The sequence below is a fragment of the Cyprinodon variegatus genome, unplaced genomic scaffold (assembly GCF_000732505.1).
Source record: "Cyprinodon variegatus isolate N-32 unplaced genomic scaffold, C_variegatus-1.0 Scaffold493, whole genome shotgun sequence".
Lineage (NCBI taxonomy): Eukaryota > Metazoa > Chordata > Actinopteri > Cyprinodontiformes > Cyprinodontidae > Cyprinodon > Cyprinodon variegatus.
In genome coordinates, this window is record NW_015150946.1 from 22887 (window position 1) to 46124 (window position 23238).

General features: G+C 37.6%; 1 protein-coding gene across 1 annotated transcript; it reads left to right on the forward strand.

Moving 5' to 3' along the window:
* The first annotated feature begins 12065 nt into the window (after nucleotides 1–12065).
* On the forward strand, nucleotides 12066–22903 carry LOC107094609 (diphosphoinositol polyphosphate phosphohydrolase 3-beta-like). Its single transcript, XM_015390340.1, has 5 exons — nucleotides 12066–12493; nucleotides 17636–17746; nucleotides 20326–20370; nucleotides 20486–20573; nucleotides 20961–22903. The coding sequence occupies exons 1-5, from the start codon at nucleotides 12398–12400 to the stop codon at nucleotides 21179–21181; spliced, it is 561 nt and encodes a 186-aa protein (XP_015245826.1). The 5' UTR covers nucleotides 12066–12397; the 3' UTR covers nucleotides 21182–22903.
* Nucleotides 22904–23238: the final 335 nt, after the last annotated feature.

Genomic DNA, 23238 nt, shown 5'->3' on the forward strand with positions numbered 1-23238 from the left:
GTGTGTCTTTTATTAAAAAAAAAAAGGCAGAGGGTGCTGGTCATTCGTATTGAGTCCCCTTTATTCTGATGCCCCAGAATAAAACTTAATCTACCTTTTTATGAATATGAAGAGCCAATGATGAACACTTCCCCCTTACCAGACTAGTCAGGATTGAAGATGTAAAGATGTTTTGACTGTTTCCCAAAGGTTTGAATGTTTCACTTAGCATCAATATAAGAAGCAGGCATGAAAGATCTGTTGCAGAGAGCCACATTTTAATCTGCCACTCTGCAAATCTGGCATTTATAAAGCAAGGCAAGCTTAACTGAAAAAAAAAAAATGTTTAAAAGAAAACTTGAGACTATAAGAAGGAAAACATGCATTGTCATGCAATAAAGGCAGGTATAGAAAAATTAGACCAGAGTAAAATCAGATATTTGGGTTAACAATTGAAACAGTACAGTACTATTACTGTTGCAAAACATTTTAAAGCAACAGTAGCTGTAACAACGTGATGCACTGGGAAAATTACAAAAACATATAAAGAAGCATTAAGAACAGGCGATTAAACACAACAAGACCATTGAAACCAGAAAAAAATGTGACAAGTCTCAGGCTGTTACAAAAACTAAGGGGAAAAATGCATTAACTGCTAACATCTCTAAAGTTCTCATCAAGAAAACCCTAATTATTCATCCATTTTAAAGTATCTATTTCTTGAAATAAGCACAAAATTAAAATTGAAGAATCTATTATGGTAAAAACACCACATTATGTAAGCTTAGAGTTAAGAAATCACATATTCAGAACGAGTAAAAACAGGAAGGTAAATAAAACCACTGAATTTATGACGGAAATAAGGCTGACTATTGATTTATGAGGCTTTAAGTGATTATTTTGCTGTCAAATTTGTTTAACAAACGGGAAACTGTGAAGTGCCTTGAGATGACATGTGTTGTGAATTTGGCGCTATATAAATAAACTGAATTGAATTGAATTGAATTGAAACAATGGGCAACACTTAGGATTTTATCTGCAGGTGACATCTTGGTGCCAGATGCTACTTTGCAAGTTATTTTGCCCCCACCATGGGGCACTAGAGACGAAGAAGAATAAATCAATGCTGTTCAATGAATATAAAAACAAACCAAGTTATTAAAGTTTAATCTATGCGTTCGACTCAGATTTGATTAAAGTGCTTTATTGTTTTTTGTTATTTTTGAAATGGATTTCCCTTCCATAATAATAAGGGGTGATCCTGGTGACCAATGCCCTGTGTAAAACGTTGCTAAGTGTTTTACAATCTTACTTTAGTTTATATGGCAACAATGACTCACTGAGGCTGAATCTTTGGGTGGAAGTGCAGGAAACCATTCCCTCTGACTATCTGCAACAATTGGAGAAAACATTAACCAGCCTGTGAGGCCACTGTCTCTGCAAAGGGCTTTAGTTGTTTTTGCAGCGGCCTGCCACAGATCAGCAAGGTGATATTTTTTTTAACAGTCAGCCTCTGACACATCTCCAACCTTAGAACAACTATAAACAGAAAACATCCATTTAGAGACACAAACTACATGCTTTTCCATTACATGTTGGGTAAATACAGATTTTGCCAACCTAATTGCTTTTATTATTATATTTAACTCAGGCATAGAAATAGGTCAACTTATATCTAATGGCATTTAGAGAACATTAAATAATTTTAATTTATAACTGAAAAAAATTAGATAAGCTGAAACATTTCAACAACAAAAAAACTTTTTTAAAACCTAATTTAACCGATAAAGAGAGCAAACCTTACAGTCCTTAATTGAGCAAGGACTCTATTTACCAGCCAATCGAGTAAACATGGATGATACTGTAAGTGTGACTTAACTATGTACAATTTGAGATTTTCAACTTAATGTAAAGCTACTTATTTATTCTAACATTGTTAGATCTTTACTTCTTTACCTTTTTCTATCTCTTTTTTTTTAAACAAAAGGCCTGAAAATGGTCATTTCTGAGTATCCTACTGGTGTACACGATGAAGCCAGTGTTGACCATGAGGAGGCAGAACTATAACCTTGTGAGCGGGGACCTGCCTCAAAGGATGCAGAGCCAGCATCCTAAACATAGACCTCCCCTGATACGGCGGATCATCTCTCGCCGCAGCTGCTGACTGCAGGTAAAGACATTCCCGTCACATGCTGCTGATGAAGACCTGACAGGTGGTGCAAGACTTCCTGTTGTGACTCCAGTTCGCCGGGGAGATCCTAAAGTAAAAATGCTGTTGCTGGGGAGTATGAGGCAGCTTTTCTGAGCAGAGAGGATGTCTGTTATGAAACTTAATGGTTTTATATAAGATTAATCCATTTTTTTCTTCACCTTTCCCCTCCTTCTTCTCTTTCTCTCAATTTTTCATCTTCCTCATGTTTTTTTTCTGAACTTTCCTTCCCTCTCTCTCACCCTCCTCCCTGTCCCACTGCAGATAAACCAAAGGGGCACTGCAGTCTGAACCCACCCCCCCTTATATAACCACCCTGATTATCCCCCCATGCGTAAAAACAAAATGCAGCGAGCCAAAAGGGAATCCCTTCTCCAGACTGCAGACGGTACCCCAAGCTTTCAATATTTCAAGAGATTTAAGGTTATACAAGCCAGCTGCAGTGGAATGTTACTGCAGGCAGAGATTTTTCCTGTTGTTTTCTAACCTCCCTATTGCTTTGCTCACTCCTAGGCCTTTGACCTCCTGAGCCTGATGCTGCTTCATTTTCTTTCACTTATGCATAAAAAAATACTCTGCAGCACGCCCTAAGACAGGCATGTGTTTGAGGAGTAGGAGACTGAAAGCACAGAGGAAGGTGCTGTGCATGTTAAAGCGCACATCATCTTAAATGCAAAAAGGGCATGACAATGTTAGAAATTCTTTATGTGGCCTGATGCATTTTGCCATGGCAATATATAGCTAGAATGCGTAGTTTTACAATAAATTAAATATTAGCTTTTTAGAAATAAAAGCCATATATAAGCAATTTTTTGTGGCTCTGTGGAGTCACTTCTGGGCCGATATCTTCATTTCATTTGAGAACAGGCTGTTCTGAGCTGTCTTTGTCCTTCTCTCCCTCTCTCTCCCTCTTTGTCTTGCTGCAAAAAAAAAAAAAATATATATATATATATTTAACTCCTTGCCGAAGCCACTGAATGCTACTTCCTTTAGGTGACAGTTTTATCTTGTCTGTAGCATTTCTTTTATCAAACTTTATTTTATTCCATTTATTTACTTTAACATACAGTACATTTTCGTTTCAAAAAGCTACCATTTAAATTGTTTTAGTTTAAAATAAGAAATCCAACATGAAACTGTAATGTTTGGAAGGCACAGGGAAGCCCTTTAGAACTGATATGAAAATCACTGGCACTAAATACGGGTCGATACTGGAGGTAACCCAGTTAGAGGCTGCAAAATACTTGTGGAAAAAGATCACCTTCCAGCTGGTTGGTAACCAACAGCTGGAGTTACATTTATGGTTCAAATAAAAACATATTACATTTGTCCCAGTGGCCTAGTTAAAGTCCCACCTTCAATTGTTGCTAATGTATTAAAGGTTGTGGATCAGGATTATAAATATCAGAGTAAATTAACTAAATTAACTTTTTTTTTTAATGTTTTCTTAATGAAATAATGTCGGATTCAAGCTGAGCTGGGAAAACATTTATCATTAAAAGGCTTTGACTTCTGTTCCTGCCACTAACCGCATGGTAATCAAGTCAGGGCATGGTTCTGCCACACCCATACATAAAAACATTGTAGACATACACAACCAGGGGTCCGGCAGCAGTCTCATACCGGTGAGCTTAAAGTAAATAATTAACAGCCTCCATTCAGGGAATCTCTGACCACGACGTGGCCCTGATAACACCACCCGATGTGTAAACAAACCCACAACTGAGCAATCATAGAGTCTGTTTCTGTATCAGAGGAAGTCATGCTGACAACGCGGATCAGCAACATGTCAAACAAGCAGTTGGTTTCCATGGAAAGTTTGCTGATTTCTGGGGCAAATTCCGTCTTTTTTTGATGAGTAGCTCTCTGTGATCTCTGATTGGATTATTAGAGCAAACTACTCAGATTCCTTTGTGGGAAAAAAATCAACTCATTGGTTGTTACTTCAAAGCCACTAATGATCTGTAGACTGAAGCCTGCATGTTTTCTACTGTTAGTCATGCGGTGTGTCCCAGACAGTTCAACACATGACCTCTGATTCTTCATTTAAAGTGCTATGCAGGGGCCATGTTTATTTATTTAATTGCTCCTATGCGTAATATATGGTAATGTCACCCCTGGCACCAAGTTCTTTCTCATGCCTGTAGGGAGATTTGGGCTCAATAATGATTTAGATAATTTAAGAGTTTCCAGGCATCATTTCAATTAGATTTGACTAGAAATAAAAATAAATCATTGTTTAACCACTAAGAAGTGGTTTTCTGGTCAGCTTCGGGTCTCAATCTGATGGCTGGACATTTTTGCTTTAGGAGATTTTGCCACAGAGCAGAATTCATGGTTTTATCGTGAAGGTAAGCGGTCCAGGTCCTAATCCACAGCCCCAAACCTCCACTTTAGGTATGGGGTTTTCTTTTGAAAAGATTTGGTATCATCAAGAGTGTTTTTCTAGCATATCTGAGAAGCGTCTGGTGGTTTTAGTGTTGGAAATCTCTTCTTGAGCCAGTTTATCCAGTGTCTTAATTCTGAACCATCAACACTGACCTTAACTGAGGCAAGCACGGCCTGCAGTACTTTAGATTATTAGGTTATTCTAAAGTTGCCTCTTTCTTTCAGAAAATGAACTTAAATATGCCTTTAGATCTTAACTCATAAATCCCCAGCTTTATTGTGCAAGCAAACACATGTTGTTATAACAGGAGCAGAAAAGCAGTTGTAAAGTTGCTGCCAATAAGCAAAAAGAAAATGCTCGATATTCCTTTCGACGTGACGATGTTGCTTGAGTTTCAGGAGAGCAGCTCCTCCGGTTCTCCTCCCTCCATCTTTTTTATCGGTCTGCATTCAGGTCACTGTTTCTTGCATAACGACTCATTCATAAAACAGCACCACACCTCAGGGAAGGAACATAGAAAAGAGATTCCAGACGCTGAGAAAATGTCTACGCAGGGAGAATTTCTGCTGCAGCATAAATTCATGTCAGGGATCAAGTTGTGTACTGTAACTGTGAAGCATAAAAAAACCCTAAATCTTATTCTATCAAAGATATATAAGAAATATTTGCTTGGTGTCATAATTCTCCAAACAAATCCCACTTTTATTCTTGATAATAACATTTTACATTTCTGCCATAACTTTTAAATGTAACAATTTTGTTAACTTTAATTAAACTAATGCAGCTACTCTGGATGTTTTAAAGCTCTACATATTTAAATCTTGTATTTGTGTAATGTATAAAATCATTTGAATAATTTCAGTTTGTATATAGCTATACTATACATCCAATTATTATGAACATATCTGTGTGGAGCAATGTTGTTTATCATCCCAGCAGCTTTTACCAAATTATTTCCCTCTTATGGTTTTTGAGGCGATGAAACCAGCCTGAGTCGTCTTTTCATACCGTTCATTAAAGCCTGTCACAACAGGTTAGGCTGCTTTAAATGCAATGGGGAAGTACAGTAAGATAAAGCAGATGTTAATGTTTGATCGGCAGAAAAGCAACTGAGAGGATGAATTGATTTTAATGATTGTCTTTTTACTCTGTTTTTAATGTTATGGTCTTTTAAACTTGTTTTAATTTTCCCTTTTTTTAAATGTAGCACTTTGAGATTTGAAGTAAAATGTAAAGTGCGTTACAAATAAAATTCATTATTATTATTATTAATTTCACGTGAGCTTCATGTCGCCGGTTCTGTTCCCTGCCTCTGCAGCAGTGAGGGCAAAACAAGGCTTGTCAGGTCACTCATTACTCAGACTAATTTTAGCAAAGTGTTTGTCGGTACATCATGACGTTACAAAGCTTGATTCCAGGTTTTCATGTGTCACTAGAAGATCTTTATTTACACTAAACACATTTTACAAGACATATTTAAGGTGTCCTCACCCATTCTGTTGTCAAGTTCTGTTTAAAATCACATTTCAAATGAAGGTACGGTTTAAAACTTTCTTTATGGAGATTACTTGGGTTAATTGGGGCAGATTAATAGAAAGGAAAAAATGGCAAAACATAAAACCCACATGGTTTCAGGTTTTTAACCTTCAAATGAAAACTATGAGTTTAGTTTGGATCCATCTTGGGCTCCCTTGAGGTTTCTCTGTTGGTTACAGGAGCCGTCCACATCTGCAGGCTGTAATACTGCTGTGAACTGTCTGCCCCATATTCCAGACCTTATGCAGACCAAGTTTGTTAGCCTAAATTATGACTCACATGCAGACTGTATTGTTTAACCCAAATGGGGCAACAAATTAGTTTTATACGTCCATATGTCCAATATTGTCAGGCCAAAATATTATATATCTGTGAACTGAGTCACTATCGTATGGATGGGAGCCTTTGCTAAAGAGCCAATTTCAACATCTGGACATATTAGGTTTTGTAAGTTCTGGTTGGGAATAAATTATACTTTATAAATCAGACGGTTTTAAAGAAAACTCAAAAATCTTAATGTTTTTTGTTAGGTTTAAACAAATGTTTGTGCCATCGCCGCTGTGGAGGTGTGTCTCAGACAAGTTTCCCACAATCCATCACACTGTCTGGCTTTGTTAATTCTCCTTAAAGCTCAATCTTCCCATGATTACACACTGTATGTGTTTTTGTTTTCAAGGAGACGCAGGCATTATTTTATCAGCATCTAACAATAACATTACACAGTCCCCCTTTTTTTTTTTTACTCATTAGGCTTTACTTACATTTAAGAAAAAAAACAATCCAAAACATCATTCTTATATACAACTTTTATTGCTAAGGATGTTCGATAAAGTCAAGAAGCTGGTGTCCAGAGAGGAAACACTTATCTATTCACAGCTTTTCTGGGAAATTCATCTGGAGTAATGTTTATTCCCACAGAGTCTGGCTTATCCACAGCTATCATAATGATAGCTTTTAAACAAGTGCCAACAAGTGGCCATTGTGTTCACCAGCCCTGACAAACACATTATTATCAGTGTTTTATCACTGACTTCACCTCTTTTAAATCTCAAAATGTGATTCCTCGCAAAAGCATTCATGCCCTCTAAAGTTTAATATGTTTAGTTTGTTTTATTTAGAATTACGTATGGTAAACAGACATTGTAAAGTGGGAAATTAAGGATACAAAAAAGTTTTTATCGATAGAAATCTGACATGCATTATTATTTAGCCCTCTTTTACTCTAATATCAATTAAAACCCCAGTCTAACTAATTCTTCTGCTCATTATCCTAAATCAAACGTCCACATTTAGGAACATGGCTGTGGCAGCATCATGCTATGGGATTTTCTTCTTGTCAGTGATACAGTGCAATCCTGAATGTCTGCTATTAAACGCGCATAAGACTTAAGGAGCTTTATTGAACTCTCAGAAGGTGGAAACCAAAGATTAGAAGAAAAAAAACGTTTTAAAATCTTTTAGTTTTCTTAAATTTTTTTTATGTAATATGAGAAAATACGGGGTTTACTTGGCTTCCAGCTGCTGGCCTAGTGGAAAAAGACCTGTCCTCAAGTCGTAAATCAATTTAAAAGGAGACACGGTGTCTTGTGTCTATTTTGGCAGCCTTGGAGAGCCATCAGCAGATCGCTCCATCGTCTGGATGAGTTTCATCCCTCAAGAACATTCACCAAATCCCCGGTACCTGAAAACAAATGCCCCGGCTTCACTTGGTAATTGAAAATTAATTAACAGGAATGTGTTTGCATACAGAAGCCGACGAGAGCAGAGGATCAGATTTGCATTTAATGCTTGCCAAACATCAATGAACTAAACTCAGGAGGTGAGAAATGATACCTCATTATCTGTGTTTTTTTAGGTGATCATTTTAAATCTTTTATATAGGGTTGCTTTTAGGGAGTTTTGCATAATGATGCCCTCACATGGCTGCTGTCTGAGAGCTCAGTGTTAAGGTCGCAGCTGAGACTTATGGCCCAGCTTATCAGCTCAGGATTTTACAATCATACCTGGCTGCCAACCCTGAGTAGATCAGGGACAAACGGACAAGATCAGAACATCTGTGTGTGTTCCCTGTCTGTGATGTCTGACGTTAGAAAGAAGACGTCTTCCTGAGAACGGCTGTAAAGACGGAGCTGACGTTCAGTCCTGGCCTCTTTCACCCCCCCATCTGTCTCAGCAACAGCCTGGAGAAACCGGAGCTTTCCTCTTCCCCCTTAATACTTCTGCTAAAAGAGGAGCTCCCTGCTGCTCTGCTTGCCCGTGCGGGAAGATGACGATTAACCACTTTAGGTATATGATGACAGCTTTATATTCCCCACGGGGGGCTGATGTAGCGGAGATTATGGCATCTGTTGTTATATTTGAAGGCATGATTGAGATCAACAGGTTAGATTCTGACTTCAGCCTCTGATAGTTGAATACTGACACCAGCATTCTAAATCCACCCTCCTTGATAGTAAACTTTTTAATCACATCTCTTATATATCTCTGATATCATAGTGTAAAATGACATTTATATATTTAGCTACTGAAGCAAAACAATTTATCCATGCTTTGTGTACAAATATGAATAAAAAGGGGATTCTATTTAGCCATTAAGTGTTAGTCCTATGACACCTCGCCTTGAGCTCATTAGTCACTTCTACAAGCCTAAAACCACTTCTGCAGATTTTTTTGAAAGAGATTGCTGGAAAAAGCTGGGATGCCTTATTATTGAAATAAAAACAACAAAAAAAGTAAAAAAAAAAAAACTTAAAATACATGTCATTCATTAACATCGCATGATCTTAAGGTGACATTTTCTGAAAAACTTATACTTAGACAGATTTTATTTTTGTCATTTTGTGTACACAAGTGTAAAGAAAAAGATATTTAATTTAGAAATTTGTATGTGTTAAAAAAATCCCAGCCTTTAACGAGAGCATATTTAGCTAGTGGCAAACAATAAAAGTGTGTGGTTTTTGGCTTTTGTTTTAGACTATTATCCTGTTAAAAAAATCAACTTATGACTTATTTCTAATTTTCTGGAATAGTCAACCAGATTATAATTTAAAGAGACCTCATATTCACCCCGAACAAGGTTCCTGGCACTTTGTGACAAGAAGCAGGCCCACAGAATGACAGATTTTCTACCATACTTAGCAATGGGCATTCCATACGTAATGCTTTTATTTTAAATCAAACCCTCCTAGGCTACAACAAGATTATTCATAAAAAAGCTTTTTTAGACAGAGTCACAAAGTGATGTACAACAAAAGTACTGTATAAACTAAAACACTAAACCAAATAAATTTTAAAAAATCACAACAAAGCTTTAGTTAAAAAAAAGCCTGATAAAACGTAAAGGTTCTCAGTCAAGTTTTAAAAGCATCCTCCGAGACAACAAAGGAAAAACACTCCCTGCTCTGCATTTCTTTAGTTTGTGGAACAACAACCAACGGGAGCGATTGATTTACCAATAAAGATGACTTGTTAGCATGTAGTTTTCATGTTAAGGCTCAACACGCCTACAGTACGTGGGTGGCATGTTTCCTTGTCTTTCCCATTTGAACATTGGCTTCTGCCATGTCATAGACATACCTAATCAATGAGAGAAGCTTTTGATTATGAATCAGAGGTTATTAGGAACTCTGATCTAATCAAGAAACTAAAATATTAATTCTTTAATTGTTATAAAAAAGGATTTTTAATGATTTTGCACTACATGTTTCCCTACAATTTTATTTCATTTAATAATATTATCTATGTAAAAGATCCTCCAGTCATTTATTCCATTGTTTAATGTTTCTATTCCTCTTTTTGATTAGTTTTACCTGATTAATTAGTTTTCTATTTTCAGCACTTAAAGATAAGGTGTCAGTAAAGGAGGGTGATGCAGAACACCGTAAACCTGTTTGAACATGTGCCCTCTAAATATGATTTCATTATCTGCTGCAGTTACAGATCAGATCTGGACAACAATGTCTGTTTTTTATCAGTGTATGAGCAGTTTTTAATAGCTCTGTCTGTTCATAGAATGACATTTAATGGGTTTGAATGGCTGTATATGCAGAAGGAGCGCCGATGATTCACTTAGACAAGAAAAGGAGTTTTGTAACAGAGAGCAAAAGTTTTTACAAACCTTGTATAACTTTGGACCATGAGCTCAAACCCACTGAGAAAAACACTTCTCCCCCTTTTACTCCTTTACTTGCGGAAAAAAAGAAGAAGAAAACATAATTAAAAGGTTAAAAGTTGACTGCAGTAATTACATATAAAACAACGGAAGCAAGGGAGTCACTGAACTGTTTCCCAACACATTAGACAGAGCAAAAACCTGATCCGGGTCACGTCTTTACAAATGACCTATACAAAAAATCATTTTGACGGTTTTACAGGTTAGAGATCACATACCAATGCACAATGCAATCTATAAATTATCTTGAGCAAACACAAAGACACCAGATTGCTGTATCAGTGTGCATGTGATTTTCCAAAATGTGGAACCTGAAAAGGGAAACATTCAGAAGCGAAATAATAAAACTGCATTAAAACAGTCAATAAATGATTGAAGGTGGCTTTTATCCGTTTGAATTCATTAGCATAATACTGCAGGTCCTTTTTTACTTACTGACATATTTCTTTATGTTTCTTTTTTTTAAGACTTTTGCAGTTCAAGAGGTATAAACTGACACAAGGCTCTGATCTGAATAGAGAAATAAAAATTCTTCCTCATCCTTGAGATTTCTTGTTTTTAATTATTTTATAGTCCACTCAGGACGTCTCCCTTTTCAAGGCAGCCAAAATTATTAGCTAACTAAGGCTGGGTCCATGGGTTCATGAATACTGATGCATTTTTGTTTTACAAGGTTTGCTTCACACTGACATCAACACCAGCACTCTGTTTTATGTAACAGGTTTGCAGGAGCTAAATATGCACCCTTTGCTTCTTGATTACAGCATGAGCATATTTACTAAATCAGAATTTTTGAAAAGTATCAATACCCCTTGAAGGTTTTCACATTTTGTCATGTTACAACCAGAGGCGCAGCCATAAATTTTTTATAAGGGTGGCCAAGTAATAACCAATGTACACTGAGGGTTGGCCGAAAATAGATAGGCACTAAAACCTCACGGTAAATCTACACTGTTCCAACAGGAAAAGTAGCGAGCAAAACATCCATATTATCTAAATATAGACAAACTATATTTTCCCACAGCCTTTGCTAACAAATACACAAATATATTCAAACATCCATGCTTTCTAGATAAAAGATATAATGGATAAAATTTTACTTACCTACTTTTATCAGTAATCATTCTGCATGAAATTGAAATTTACAATACAAATATCTACATAAATTGATTATTTAATAAGTTGTACCCCATAAAACACAAAATCTATTTCTGCTTGAATTCTGTATTTATCATCTTTAATGTTAGTATATTGATGTGCATAATTAACCACAGTGTTTTTGTTGTTAATATACGAAAAATATGACGACAATGATTGGCTAAGGGTGGACATAACCACCCCTGGCCCCCCATCTAGCTCCGCCCTTGGTTATAACCACAGACTTCAGTGTATCTTACAGGGCTCTTATGTGATTGACCAACACAATATGAAATGAATTAAAAAGCAGAGTTTTCACGTATAAAAATCTGAAAAGTTTGGCACGCATTTCTGTCCATCCCCCTCTACTATCATTAGTTAACACAGTTATATATACAACAATATTACAAATTAAATGTTACTAGATTTGGTCAACAGCAGCCTCTAATGAGGATTATATAATGCATTTTTGTCCTCATCAGGGACTGCACACTCTGACAGCCACAGGTCATCAGGTGAATGCCCCTGCTGCACTGCAAGAACATGTTCATCAGCATTGTTTTGAGCAGCAGCGTAGCCCCGCCCACTGACAGGGGCTCAGCCAATGAGCTCCTCGCTACCTTAGATCCCCCTGCATTGAACGGATCCAGAGGAGGGCTGAGGAGGCGTTGTCTTTATAACATCTAACCCGTGGCACCCTACTCATTTACCGCTAGTTTGGAGATCATTGAACTTTATCTTTTTGACAGGAGGGATATTTTTAAGAGGAGGCTAAATCTCAGGGCTGTATAACGGGGATATCTCCCACGTACCTCGTCACGCAGCCGATGACAGAACATCTTGGACCTTGGATGCAGAGGAAAGCGGCGATGCGTCGCTGTTAACTCTTTAGGCACTAACTGAGCTGAGGTTTTTTTTTTTTTTTTTTGCCGGTTTTTATCTTTTAAGTCGGGAAGAAATTTTAAAATTCACAATAATGAAGCTGAAACCGAACCAGACCAGGACGTACGACGGAGAGGGGTTTAAGAAAAGGGCGGCGTGCCTGTGCTTCAAAAACGAACGGGAAGAGGAGGTATGATGTGTTTAATTTTAATGCTTGTGTGTGTGGGGTGGGGGGGCTGTTGCCACTGCTGTTGATGCGCCAGCAGCCAGCCAGTTTAGGCTAGTTTGAGTACGTAAAGGCGCCGCTGTCAAGTCAACTATTGACACGCGCTCAGTTTCTACAAAATAAAACGTTCATTTAGATATGCGTGCTTAAAAGCACCCCATTATTACAAGAAATGCTTTTATTTTGAAGGTCGAATCTTTTCACATCCCGTTAGCCGTTCGCTAGCTTGAGGGAAGTAAGCGATCCAAGAGGGCGAGGCTTTTTGTTTTACGCGTTTTATTTAAAGCCTTTTTAACAACCCGTGTTTAATTTGGGGACAGGGATGAGTGTCGTGCATCATTTTAATGTGTAAATCACATATTGCGTTTCACAACAACAGTGGCAGTTGCGTCGGCATCGTTGACTGAGCAGGGGCCATTCATGAAAGCCGCTGCGTCCCGCCACACCGGCCTTCAGCGACCAACTGCGTAGCAGACATGCTTTTAAAGAGACAGTGACCTGGAAAATAAATTTCTCTTTTTAACAACTCTCTATAAATATGTTCTACTCCTATTGTTCCCTGAATATTTTTTTTTACTATTAAGCTGGTTGGCTGATTCGTATTAATTTCTAGAATTGAAAAAAATAATTAGTTCCCAAAAAATGGTTCAATAGGGAAAAAAAATTTGCTGATTTTCTAATAACACCATGGGTTTCTGTTATGCTGTCTGACATTAAAAAGTTTCTGAAATTCTAGGCAATTTGTTTCCAATTCACACAGAGATTATTATATGGGTAATCATCAGAGTGAATATCCCTGGAAAAGATATAAACAAAAATACACAAAATATACTAATGGGTAAGGTGTTTGCCAATAAAAGAAACCCATTTATTTAGCAAAATGACTCACAGTACACTTTTAATTCACAATCTTACCACACACACACACATACACTCTCAACAAGAAAAGTAAAAGCTTACAGCTAATTTAGTGAGAGAAAAAAAACATTGAATAGATTTAGTTTTTTAATAAACAAAATGAAAACTTATAAGAAGTAGTTTATATAAGACTTTGTATATAGGTGATGGTTGTATGTTGTAGATTTTTCGAATATAAAAAAGCTGTAAAATAGTATTTTTAGAAGACTAATAATTTGGAGGTCAGCTACAGTTTTTTCATGATATTTGGATCATACAGATAATTAATCCAAACATTTTTTGATCTTTTTAATGAGATTTTGTCATGGAATCACAAAGCAAACCTAAATCTGAGGCAGCTAGACTTTCTGTTTTTTTTCTGAAAACGTTTCAAAATTATTCACGAGTCTTTTTCTATTGTCTTATGCCGCCAGAGTACTGATGTTTTTTTTTAAACCTAACGTTTCTCAGCACCTTATTCTCACCATGTTCTTGAAATTTCCCGAACAATGCCTACCTGGAAAAGAGTTCAGAGAATAACTGTGACAACGGAAGAATGTCAGCAACCCCCAACACCTCAGGAATTTCAGGTTTTGACTGGCATGTCTACTCATGCAAACATTGGGAAGATGCTGTAAGAGAACTGTTGCGATGCTTTGATTGTAACCAAGCTTTGCACCTGATATCAGGTTCTCTTAAGCTCACAACCAATTCTTGTCAAGAACACGACACCTGGCTGTTGTTTAATTGGAGCTGTGCACGCTGTCAGGTTGTATTGTTTTGGAGAGGAAAAGGAGAAAGTGGAGCCCCCGGGTCACAATACTCTGTGACAGCAACTGAACAAACCAGTAATGAGCTAAACAATACAGAAGGACAGCAGTGACAACTGAGGAGGACTGGGTCCTCCATTGTGGAGCCTCTCTAATAGTAAATATCTGTCACTGAGTCCCAGACAGGCTATTTGCTCCTTATAATTCCACTCTCCATGTTTAACGGTGGAACAGTAACAGTAGGAACTTAATTAAACTGAAATAGATGATGTAAGCTGAAACGTCCTCAAACATGTGAGGTTTGCAGCTGACAAACACACTAAGAGATGTTCTCAAAGCATCTATATAATCAAACTAAATCACAGGATCGGCTTTGTTATTGGCAAGCAGTTTAAGTAAAAAATCTGCTTGTTTTTTTATGGTTTTGAAATAGTTAAATTAAAAGTTTGTCTAAATTTGTGAGTTATTGAAAGCTGTATTTCCTGTTTTGTCTTTTGATTTGTTACATAGATTCATTAAGGGTGCGCCAATTTCTAAACTTGATGTTGTAACATTTCAAATGAAGCCTTTTGTTAATCCAGCACAAGAAGATAGATGAGCAGCATTTAAAATGCTTCTTTATATCCCAGATAAGCTGTTACATTTGAATTTTAAAAAACAACCCGGTTGTTTGGCTGATATTTAAAATCATTTTCATTATCTTTATTAGCTTTTAGCACAGCTAGCTGTGATAAGGATGCAGTCTTTGTGTATTCCCTGTAGACAACATATCTCAACTTTGCCATTGTCTGCTGCAGGTGCTGCTCTCTCTGCCTGAAAGATCCACAGGCATATTGTGATAAATAAGGCTTTCCTTCATATAACATCTTGCATCTCAGTACCTGCTTTGATTTCCTGTTTTCTTCTGAGTGATACAGAAAATGGCAACTTCTTCACCAAAGAATCACTGACCTGAAAAAACATCATCCTCCAATATTTCACAAAAAGATGAAAGTTAAATTCTTTATTAATTCAGTGTCTTTTTTTTTAACAGCCCTGATTTCTTTCTTCCCATCGGTCCCTCCTCTTGGTGCCGTGCCCACTCTGGCTTTCAGAGCTCTCCTTTATTTGTCACCTACCAGACGTGCCTCTTTAGGGAGAAGCAGGATCTGTGTGTGCCCTCCAGAATATCCTCTCCTGTTGTCCCAGTTTGGCTCTGTCATCACCTGGGTTTATTCACGTGTCCGGCTATCTTTTAGCACCAGGCATTTTGGAGCATCTTGTTCTTCATTTCTGGCCAAGCGTTGTTTTTATGACGCACTCATAGAGTTTGGCTGTGATTTAGCGTTACAGTACTGTGCTTCCTCTGAGTTTTTTTTCCCCCTCATCTTGATCCACTTCACAAACGCATGTGGAGCTGCTGTCGTAAGGATTCAGCCGTCAGCTGACTGTTGACCCAGCTCTCATCATGATGCGAGATATTTTGTTTTGTTTCTTTGGCCTCTTTGCCTGTGCAGTCTGAGCTGCTGCCTCCAAGTATTGGAGCATATTAATTCCCCATCAAAGTCCTATATTTATTTACAAAATAACTTAAAATAAACCAGAATAATAAAAAAAAAACACATGCTGCTAAGTGATGTGATCACTCTCTGACAGCAGCCAGAAGATAAAAATGGAGCAAGCAAAGCAGAAATCTCTTTTGTCCTCGCTGCCGGCGGAAGCTTATTGTTTTGTATACATCACGCTGTAGAAACGTCCACAGCAGGGAGCTTCCTTTAAGCCCTGCTGGCTGCATATCAACATCACACACTGGTAGATTGGATGAAGAAAGCCAATAAAGCCCTATTTTTCCAGGTCTGGGTAAATCTGGGGAATCTTTATCCTGTCATGTTATCTGAATACAATTCCCTGCAAGAGTACATATACCCCTTTACCATTTTCATACAGTATTATTTTTTTTTTACAAATAAATCCAAAAGTTTTCGAATGCATTTTCCTATGGATCCCTTTAACCCCTATAGTCACAGTTATAACTAGCAGTCATCCATGTTAGCCAAGGAGGGAGAATCTGTTCTTCTAGGTACTGTTGTTATTTCTACATTCCAGATCTGTATTTTTAATAAAAATATATACTAAAAACATTTTTTTAAGGAAAGCTATAATAGATTCCATTTTTTTAAACATGCTATTTACAGGATGCAACAAGCATGTGGATGACAGTGCTCTTTTTTTATGTTTGAAACATGGTAGCAGCAGCGTTATGCTGTGGAGATGCTAAAAGCAAAATGATCCTGGAATAAGGGTTTTAAAAATGTGACAAAATGTTAAAGTTTAAGGAATAATAGTAGTTTCTGCATGTTCAGTTACCCATATAAAAGTGTTTCTAGTCTTTTTTTATACATATATAGATATAAATTTGAAGTTTAAACTTGATGGAAGCATCTGCAGAAATACATTTTGAACATTTCAGTTCATTCTATAACAGCACGCTTAAAATAAACAGAAAATCTGCTTGTTTGGAACTTTAAACCATTTTATTTGCAGAGATATTAACCATCTTAGATGCATTTTTAATGAAAATTCAGCTTCAGCTCATCTATACACGACACAGCTCATTTAAAAGGGTTATGAAGTTCATGTTTGCACCTTTTTTACAGTTCTCACCCTCCTGAGAAGACGTCATCTGCTGTCAGTGGATCCCTTTTTCTTCCTTTAGCCTGTATTTCATAGTCAGGCGAATATTTGCTCCACAACTTTTCTATTTTCTCATACCTGCTTTAACCTAACCTCCCACTTGGGACTGTGGAGTTTGGGATCTGAGTTTTTTTTCTGCACGTGAGTGAGGAAGCTTACACTTGATTTTTTTGGCCTCTCGGCTCTGATTCAGCTCCTCAGAGGAGCCTCCTGTAACTTCAGCCCCAATCCCATTAGAGAATGTAAGGAAAGCTATGCGAAAGCTCCGTTTGGATTAAGTGACAGCCTGAGTGCAGCAGATTACTGCTGATCAGCCTGTTGGTGGAGGTGGATTTCACCATCTGTTGCTCAAGCTGCCTGATGCACGAGTTTGTCATTAACCCACATTAACACCTAATGATTAATATGGATCACAGCATAGATTGTTAAATAATCCAATCGCAAATTGTCTTATCTCTCCTTTTATGATCAGCACTCATATTTTCCCTTAATGTTTATTAATATTGAGCTCCTTGTCAGTACCATCTCCATGCATATGTGAGCAGATCTGATAAGTGTGGATCGGTGTATAGTTTTAGTGTAATTCAAACTTTAACAACTGCGTCCCAGAGTGAAATTACTGAGAATATCTTCATTTTAGCTGAATTTACTGCAAAAAAATTCATATATTTCAAAAACAAATGCTTGAAATTAAGTACATTGTACCCCTTTTATACCATTTTATCACTCAATTCTGTTTCCTTAACATGTTTTTGTTTTCTGACAGGTTCTTTTGGTCACCAGCAGCCGGCACCCAGACCAGTGGATCGTTCCTGGAGGAGGGATGGAGCCCGAGGAGGAGCCTTGGGGGGCTGCAGTGCGAGAAGTCTTTGAGGAGGTCAGTAAATCTGTGGCCTTGCCTTTTTTTCTTTTTTATATCACAGTGATTCATGAGATGAGGAATCACTAAACAAGTCTCAAAGCTGACACCCAAACACCGCAACCTGTTTGCAAACTGCTCTGCTTTTAAACACAGAACCCTGTGGGTTTAATCACACGCCTGCTTCCAGAAATGATGTCACCTGTTTCTTTCTGTGATATAAATGGTGCTTTCTGTAATTCATATTTTCTAAGTGGTTCAGAGGAGCCTTTATTTAGTAACACCTCAGGTTTCTCTGTGGGATCAATATGATGTGACACAGACCCGTTAAAATGCAGAGAGATGTTTTTAAAGCTGTTTTTGACTCATGAGGATCAGGTTAGATTGGATCTACTTACATGCAATGTTGTCTTTCACTCTGATCAACTTAGAAGATATAATTTATTGTAACTGGAAAGATTAGGGTTGAAATCAGTCCTGCAGAGAGGATTGAGAGAAAGTATATTTAATATCTACAGTTTCTTAATGTTAGATTATGCTATTGCATTAAAATATGAGTTTATAACTAGTGTTTTTTGTTTTCTTTGTTGAAATTGTAAGTAATTATGAAGGAATCTATAACAAGAATGGATAATAACATTTCTAAATCTATGACAAAGTAAATAAATGTTATAGAAGTTTGGTCTGTATAAATTAAGAGCAACCAGGTTGGGGGTGTAGGAAACATTACAAACAGTGATGGAGAGTTTTTTGTTTTAAAGGCTGCAGTGACATTAGCTCGGTCACACAGGGGTCCCTTGGCATTTCAGAGGTCCTGCTGTTTGAGAACCACTTGTTCTTTGCTGCGTTAGCGATCTAAACTTGGCTTTGAACACCCCCCCACAACCCTTCTCGTGGTGTCTGTCTTTGGACACATCAGTGGACAGGCTGACACTTGTGAGGCATGCTGAGAGGAGGGAAGGACAGATGTCATGTGTCCTGACAGCTATCTGATACCTGTTAAGTAGATCTTAGCTGTAAAATAATGTTATGAAAGGCATAATGGCCTTCCTGTAATAAAGAGAAAGCAGAGGTTCTACCCAGTCAATTAGACACTACAAACCATAAATATGGCTTTTATTGTGTAATGTACTGTATGGAAAGCCATCATTCAGCCTTTTCTGTCATCCTTTAGACTTTATAACCCCCCTAAAAGGGAAAAGTGATTGAAACAACAAAGCAAACATCCCTGTTTTGGTGAAGCATCCACACCTGAAAGCCCTTTTTTAAAACATTTGGTCTCTTTCTAATAACAAATTTAAATATTTTCTTTAGTTTTTTTAGATAAACCAACACACAAGGGATGCATAATATTAAACATTTTTGGAAATCAAAATGGGAAAAGTGAGGCATGCACTTAAACTTTTTTGAAGTGGATACAGATTTTTGATTGAATTCGGGTCTGGACTTTGACTGGGCCATTCTAATGGGTTAATAAACTAAAAATAAACTGTTATATTTGCATTTTAAAGGGTTCGTTTTTTTCTGCCTTCTATAGGGTTTTGTTTATTAGTGTAAAAGCCTGCTCCTTGCAGAGAGCTCCGATTTGTTGAACTGGCTGCTAATAGTTTTCCTGTCTTCAGATTCTTTCACCTGACCTGTTGACCTCTGCAGTTCGTCTCCAGTTACCAATATTCAGTTCAGTTTATTTCTATAGTGCCACTTCACAACACATGTCATCTCAAGGCACTTTACAGTTCACCAGATCATCCAGTCAAATTGATTTAAAGTTTTCTATCTAAGGAAAACCAGTTGATTGCATCGACTAATTGACTCAAATGCAATCCCTCACACTAAGCATGCTTGTAGTGAGTGCGACAGTGGAGAGGAAAAACTCTCTTTGAACAGAATGGAACCTCCAGCAGAACCAGGCTCAGTGTGAGCGGCCATCTGCTGAGGCTGACTGGGGTTCAAGGAGACAGAAGCAGAGATACAAAAAGCAACTGTAAAAGGCGGCCCCGTCCAGGAAACACACAGCCAGGCAGACGAACTCTGATGTCAGAGGAGGAAGAGAGCACATCCAGCCAGTTAGTCAGAGAAACTGGACTACACTGAAAAAACAGGCCGATCTCCGACATCTGTAAACAAAGGTGTTGATGGCAGCAGCACAGCTGATATTTCTCTCCAGGATGGAGTCACAGCCAAACAGGAACAGACGAGGCTAAATATAAAATAAAGGGATCCTACACTTTTACAGAATTTCATTTGAATAATTCCATAATTTTCCTTCTATTTAAGTCCTGCTCTACTTTGCGTTGGTCTATTATAGTTAAATGTCTTTTAAAACAAAACATTTTATGTTTTAATGTTATGTAGAGGATGCAGACTTTAACCGAAGAGGGAAGGTTAAAGTTGGATTCATAGTCTGACTTGTCTTGTATTTATTAAAATGGAATATAAAACTGCTATTGTTCTGAGAACACTTATAATGTTGGAGGCCTGCCTTTGTTTTGTCATGCTCTGTTTTCTGCATGACAGGCTTTTATGAAAAGGCAGCTCCTCACACAGAGATGAAATGTCTTCAGCTAAAAATATCTATTTTTAATTTTTTTCCCCAGGCTGGTGTGAAGGGAAAGCTGGGGCGCCTGCTTGGTGTTTTCGAGGTAAGCTTCGTATGTGTGTGTTAAAATAAACATGCTAGTACGAATTAAACCTTTTAGATGAGGTATGTAAAGTAAGCTATAGTTCTAAAACATCTCTTTCATTGTGTCCTTAAAGCAAAACCAGGATCGAAAGCACCGGACGTACGTGTATGTGTTGACTGTGACCGAGACGCTTGAAGCCTGGGAGGACTCTGTGAACATAGGTATATCTCCTCTCATCTGTGCTCCTGTTTCTACTGGCTCTGCTGTGTGTCTCTTTATTTACGCGGAGGCCTGCAAACTGCTTGGAGACTGGTGGGAATGCAGTGAGAACAGGTGACCGTAAATCTAGGCCACAGATCTCGGCTGCAGTACGCCACCTCCGCCTGTAATGGGGGTCCGGTGTTGAGGTCTTTAAATGATTAGGATGTGCAGATAACATCTGTTGTGTTATAGTCTGCTTTACATGCTTTAGTAGCAGATCAAATGTAGTTTTAATTCCTGCATTAAAGCTTTCACAAGTGCATCATGTTTTCTTCATGTGATGCAGTTTTTTTTTTTTTTGGTATTTAGTTTGCCAACGTATGCATGTCCTCTGTCTCCATCTGCAGGCCGGAAGCGGGAGTGGTTCACTGTGGAGGAGGCCATCAAAGTGCTGCAGAGCCACAAACCTGTTCATGCAGAGTACCTGCGGAGACTTCAGCTCAGCTGCTCCCCGACCAACGGGAACTCCATCCTCCCAAGCCCGCCTCCAAACGACAACTACCCTCACTACAGCACAACCGCCGGCGCCCCTTCGACAGGCAGCGTGCTGGGCTCTTCCTGCAGATAGGACCTCACCTGGCCGCACTTTCCTGTCTCGGCTGCGGACAATTTTACAGAAAGTCTGTACAGTCTCACCTGCATGAATCTAAAGACTTCTTGGAGCATTGGCTCGGCTGTATTTATTATTTCTTACTCCAGCTGCAAGACTGACCAAAGCTATCACCACAGCTGCGAGAAGGACCGAGCAGGAAGCTGTCTACTCGTGGACGCCTCTGCTGCTGTCGAGATCCAGACAATGCTGGTGCGAATGAACTTCAAGTATGGGATGCCTTATTGAAACTTTGTACGAATGTCGAATGTGAGGTTGTTTTAGTTCACTAACAGTCACAGTTACCTTTTAACAGTGTCGTGCAGCCTGTGGGGGGAAATAATGGCTGGCTGGTTCTAAGGCACGTCGGTGTGCAGAATGTTTTCATGATAAATGTCATCAATATGTGATGGTAAATGTATTACACATGAGTATTTATTTAAAAAACACCTTTATTTTTAAAAGAAATACATTTGTTCCAGTTTATATCAAATTTGATTTATAGAAAGATTCATTAACTTCATGTGTTCCTTTTCAAAATAGAAGTTAAAGGAGTCATTTTGGGGGAAAAGTTTTTTAACGTTATACATCGGTGAACTTAATTTAGTTACAATCTTTGGTTTGGTGACCTCTTATGACATTAATAAAAATTCAGCCTTCCGCATTACCTAATGTATGTGTCCTCACTACCTTGTATCAGAGCTGGTTTTAAAATAGAGAGAACTGTTTCTCCAAGACGCACTGATCAGCCATTTTTGTTCCTTCATTGCTGCTGATCCATTGGTTGACTTGGCCAAATACCAAACTTCCTGAACAAAACCCACGTGTTTGGTCTGTAAACGCAAAGCTAAATTTAGATTTATTTATTTTTTTCAGTGTTTGTTTAAATATGGGATATAGTGGAGTACGGAGAAATCTTTCCAGAGTTCGTTCTTGGTTCAGATTGTGAGTTTCTGATAAACCAGTTCTTTCTTCGGTTGATTTTCTTTGAAAATACGTCTTGTCTTTTATTTACATCAAACAATGTGTTTCCATCCAACTCATCCATGTGTTTTGGGTTTTTGTTTTATATGTTCTTTGTTTTTACACAGATAATATATTCACACTAATTTAAAACCCTGAAAAGCGTTATTTTTACTTTTTAGACCATTTCAAATCTTTAATATTTTAATTAATAGGGAAAATCGTAGAAAGTATTTAAGTGTTAAATCCACAGGAGCCAGGGAATCTAATGTGTTTTAAAAAGTTAAATGTGGAGCATATTTGATCATTCATAAACAGGAATAGTCTTCTAATTTGAATCAAACCCTCGTTCAGAAACCCACATGTTTTAATGTTTGTATTTCTTTAAAAATGTCCAAATAGGCAGTCCAACTTTAAAGAAAGTTTGACGTTGGTGTTGGCCTTGAAAAGTCTGGCTTGTTCTTACTTGATCGTCCCCCCTTTCTATGAACATCAGCAGTGTCTTTCCTTATGATCCTTCAAAATAAGTTTAAAGTGGTTCAGTAAAAAAGGAAACAAGCCTCTCCCAGGAACTATTTTCAGATTAATCAGAATAATAATATCATTACTAATTTGATCTATTTGGATATAGAGAGAGGGATATAGTTTTTGATATTTTTTAGTCCCTCAGCCTAAATCCTTAGTCTTATTTTGTTGGCTTCTTGAACTTACACTGACACTTAAAAGGTCATTCTCATTTAAAAAAAAACATTACCAATTATTCTGACACAGTGGTTGTACCATAACGATTAAATAGAGTTGATGCAAACATTAGGGAGCATTAATAAAGTGCTCTAATTGGCCCAGGTGCTTTAGACCTACAATGTCTGATTATTTCACAGTGAATTTACTCTAAAATAGAATCCAACTTATTTCTGGGGCTCAATATCTTTTAAACCTGTGTTATGAAAGGTATTGGAATTGGAGGGGATAAATAATGGCTCTATGGAGGTTCCTGTTGTTAAAATGTGCCTATAGTTTTAGAAAATAGTTTCATTTTTTTTTAAAAATTCTGATTTGTTATGGATTTTATG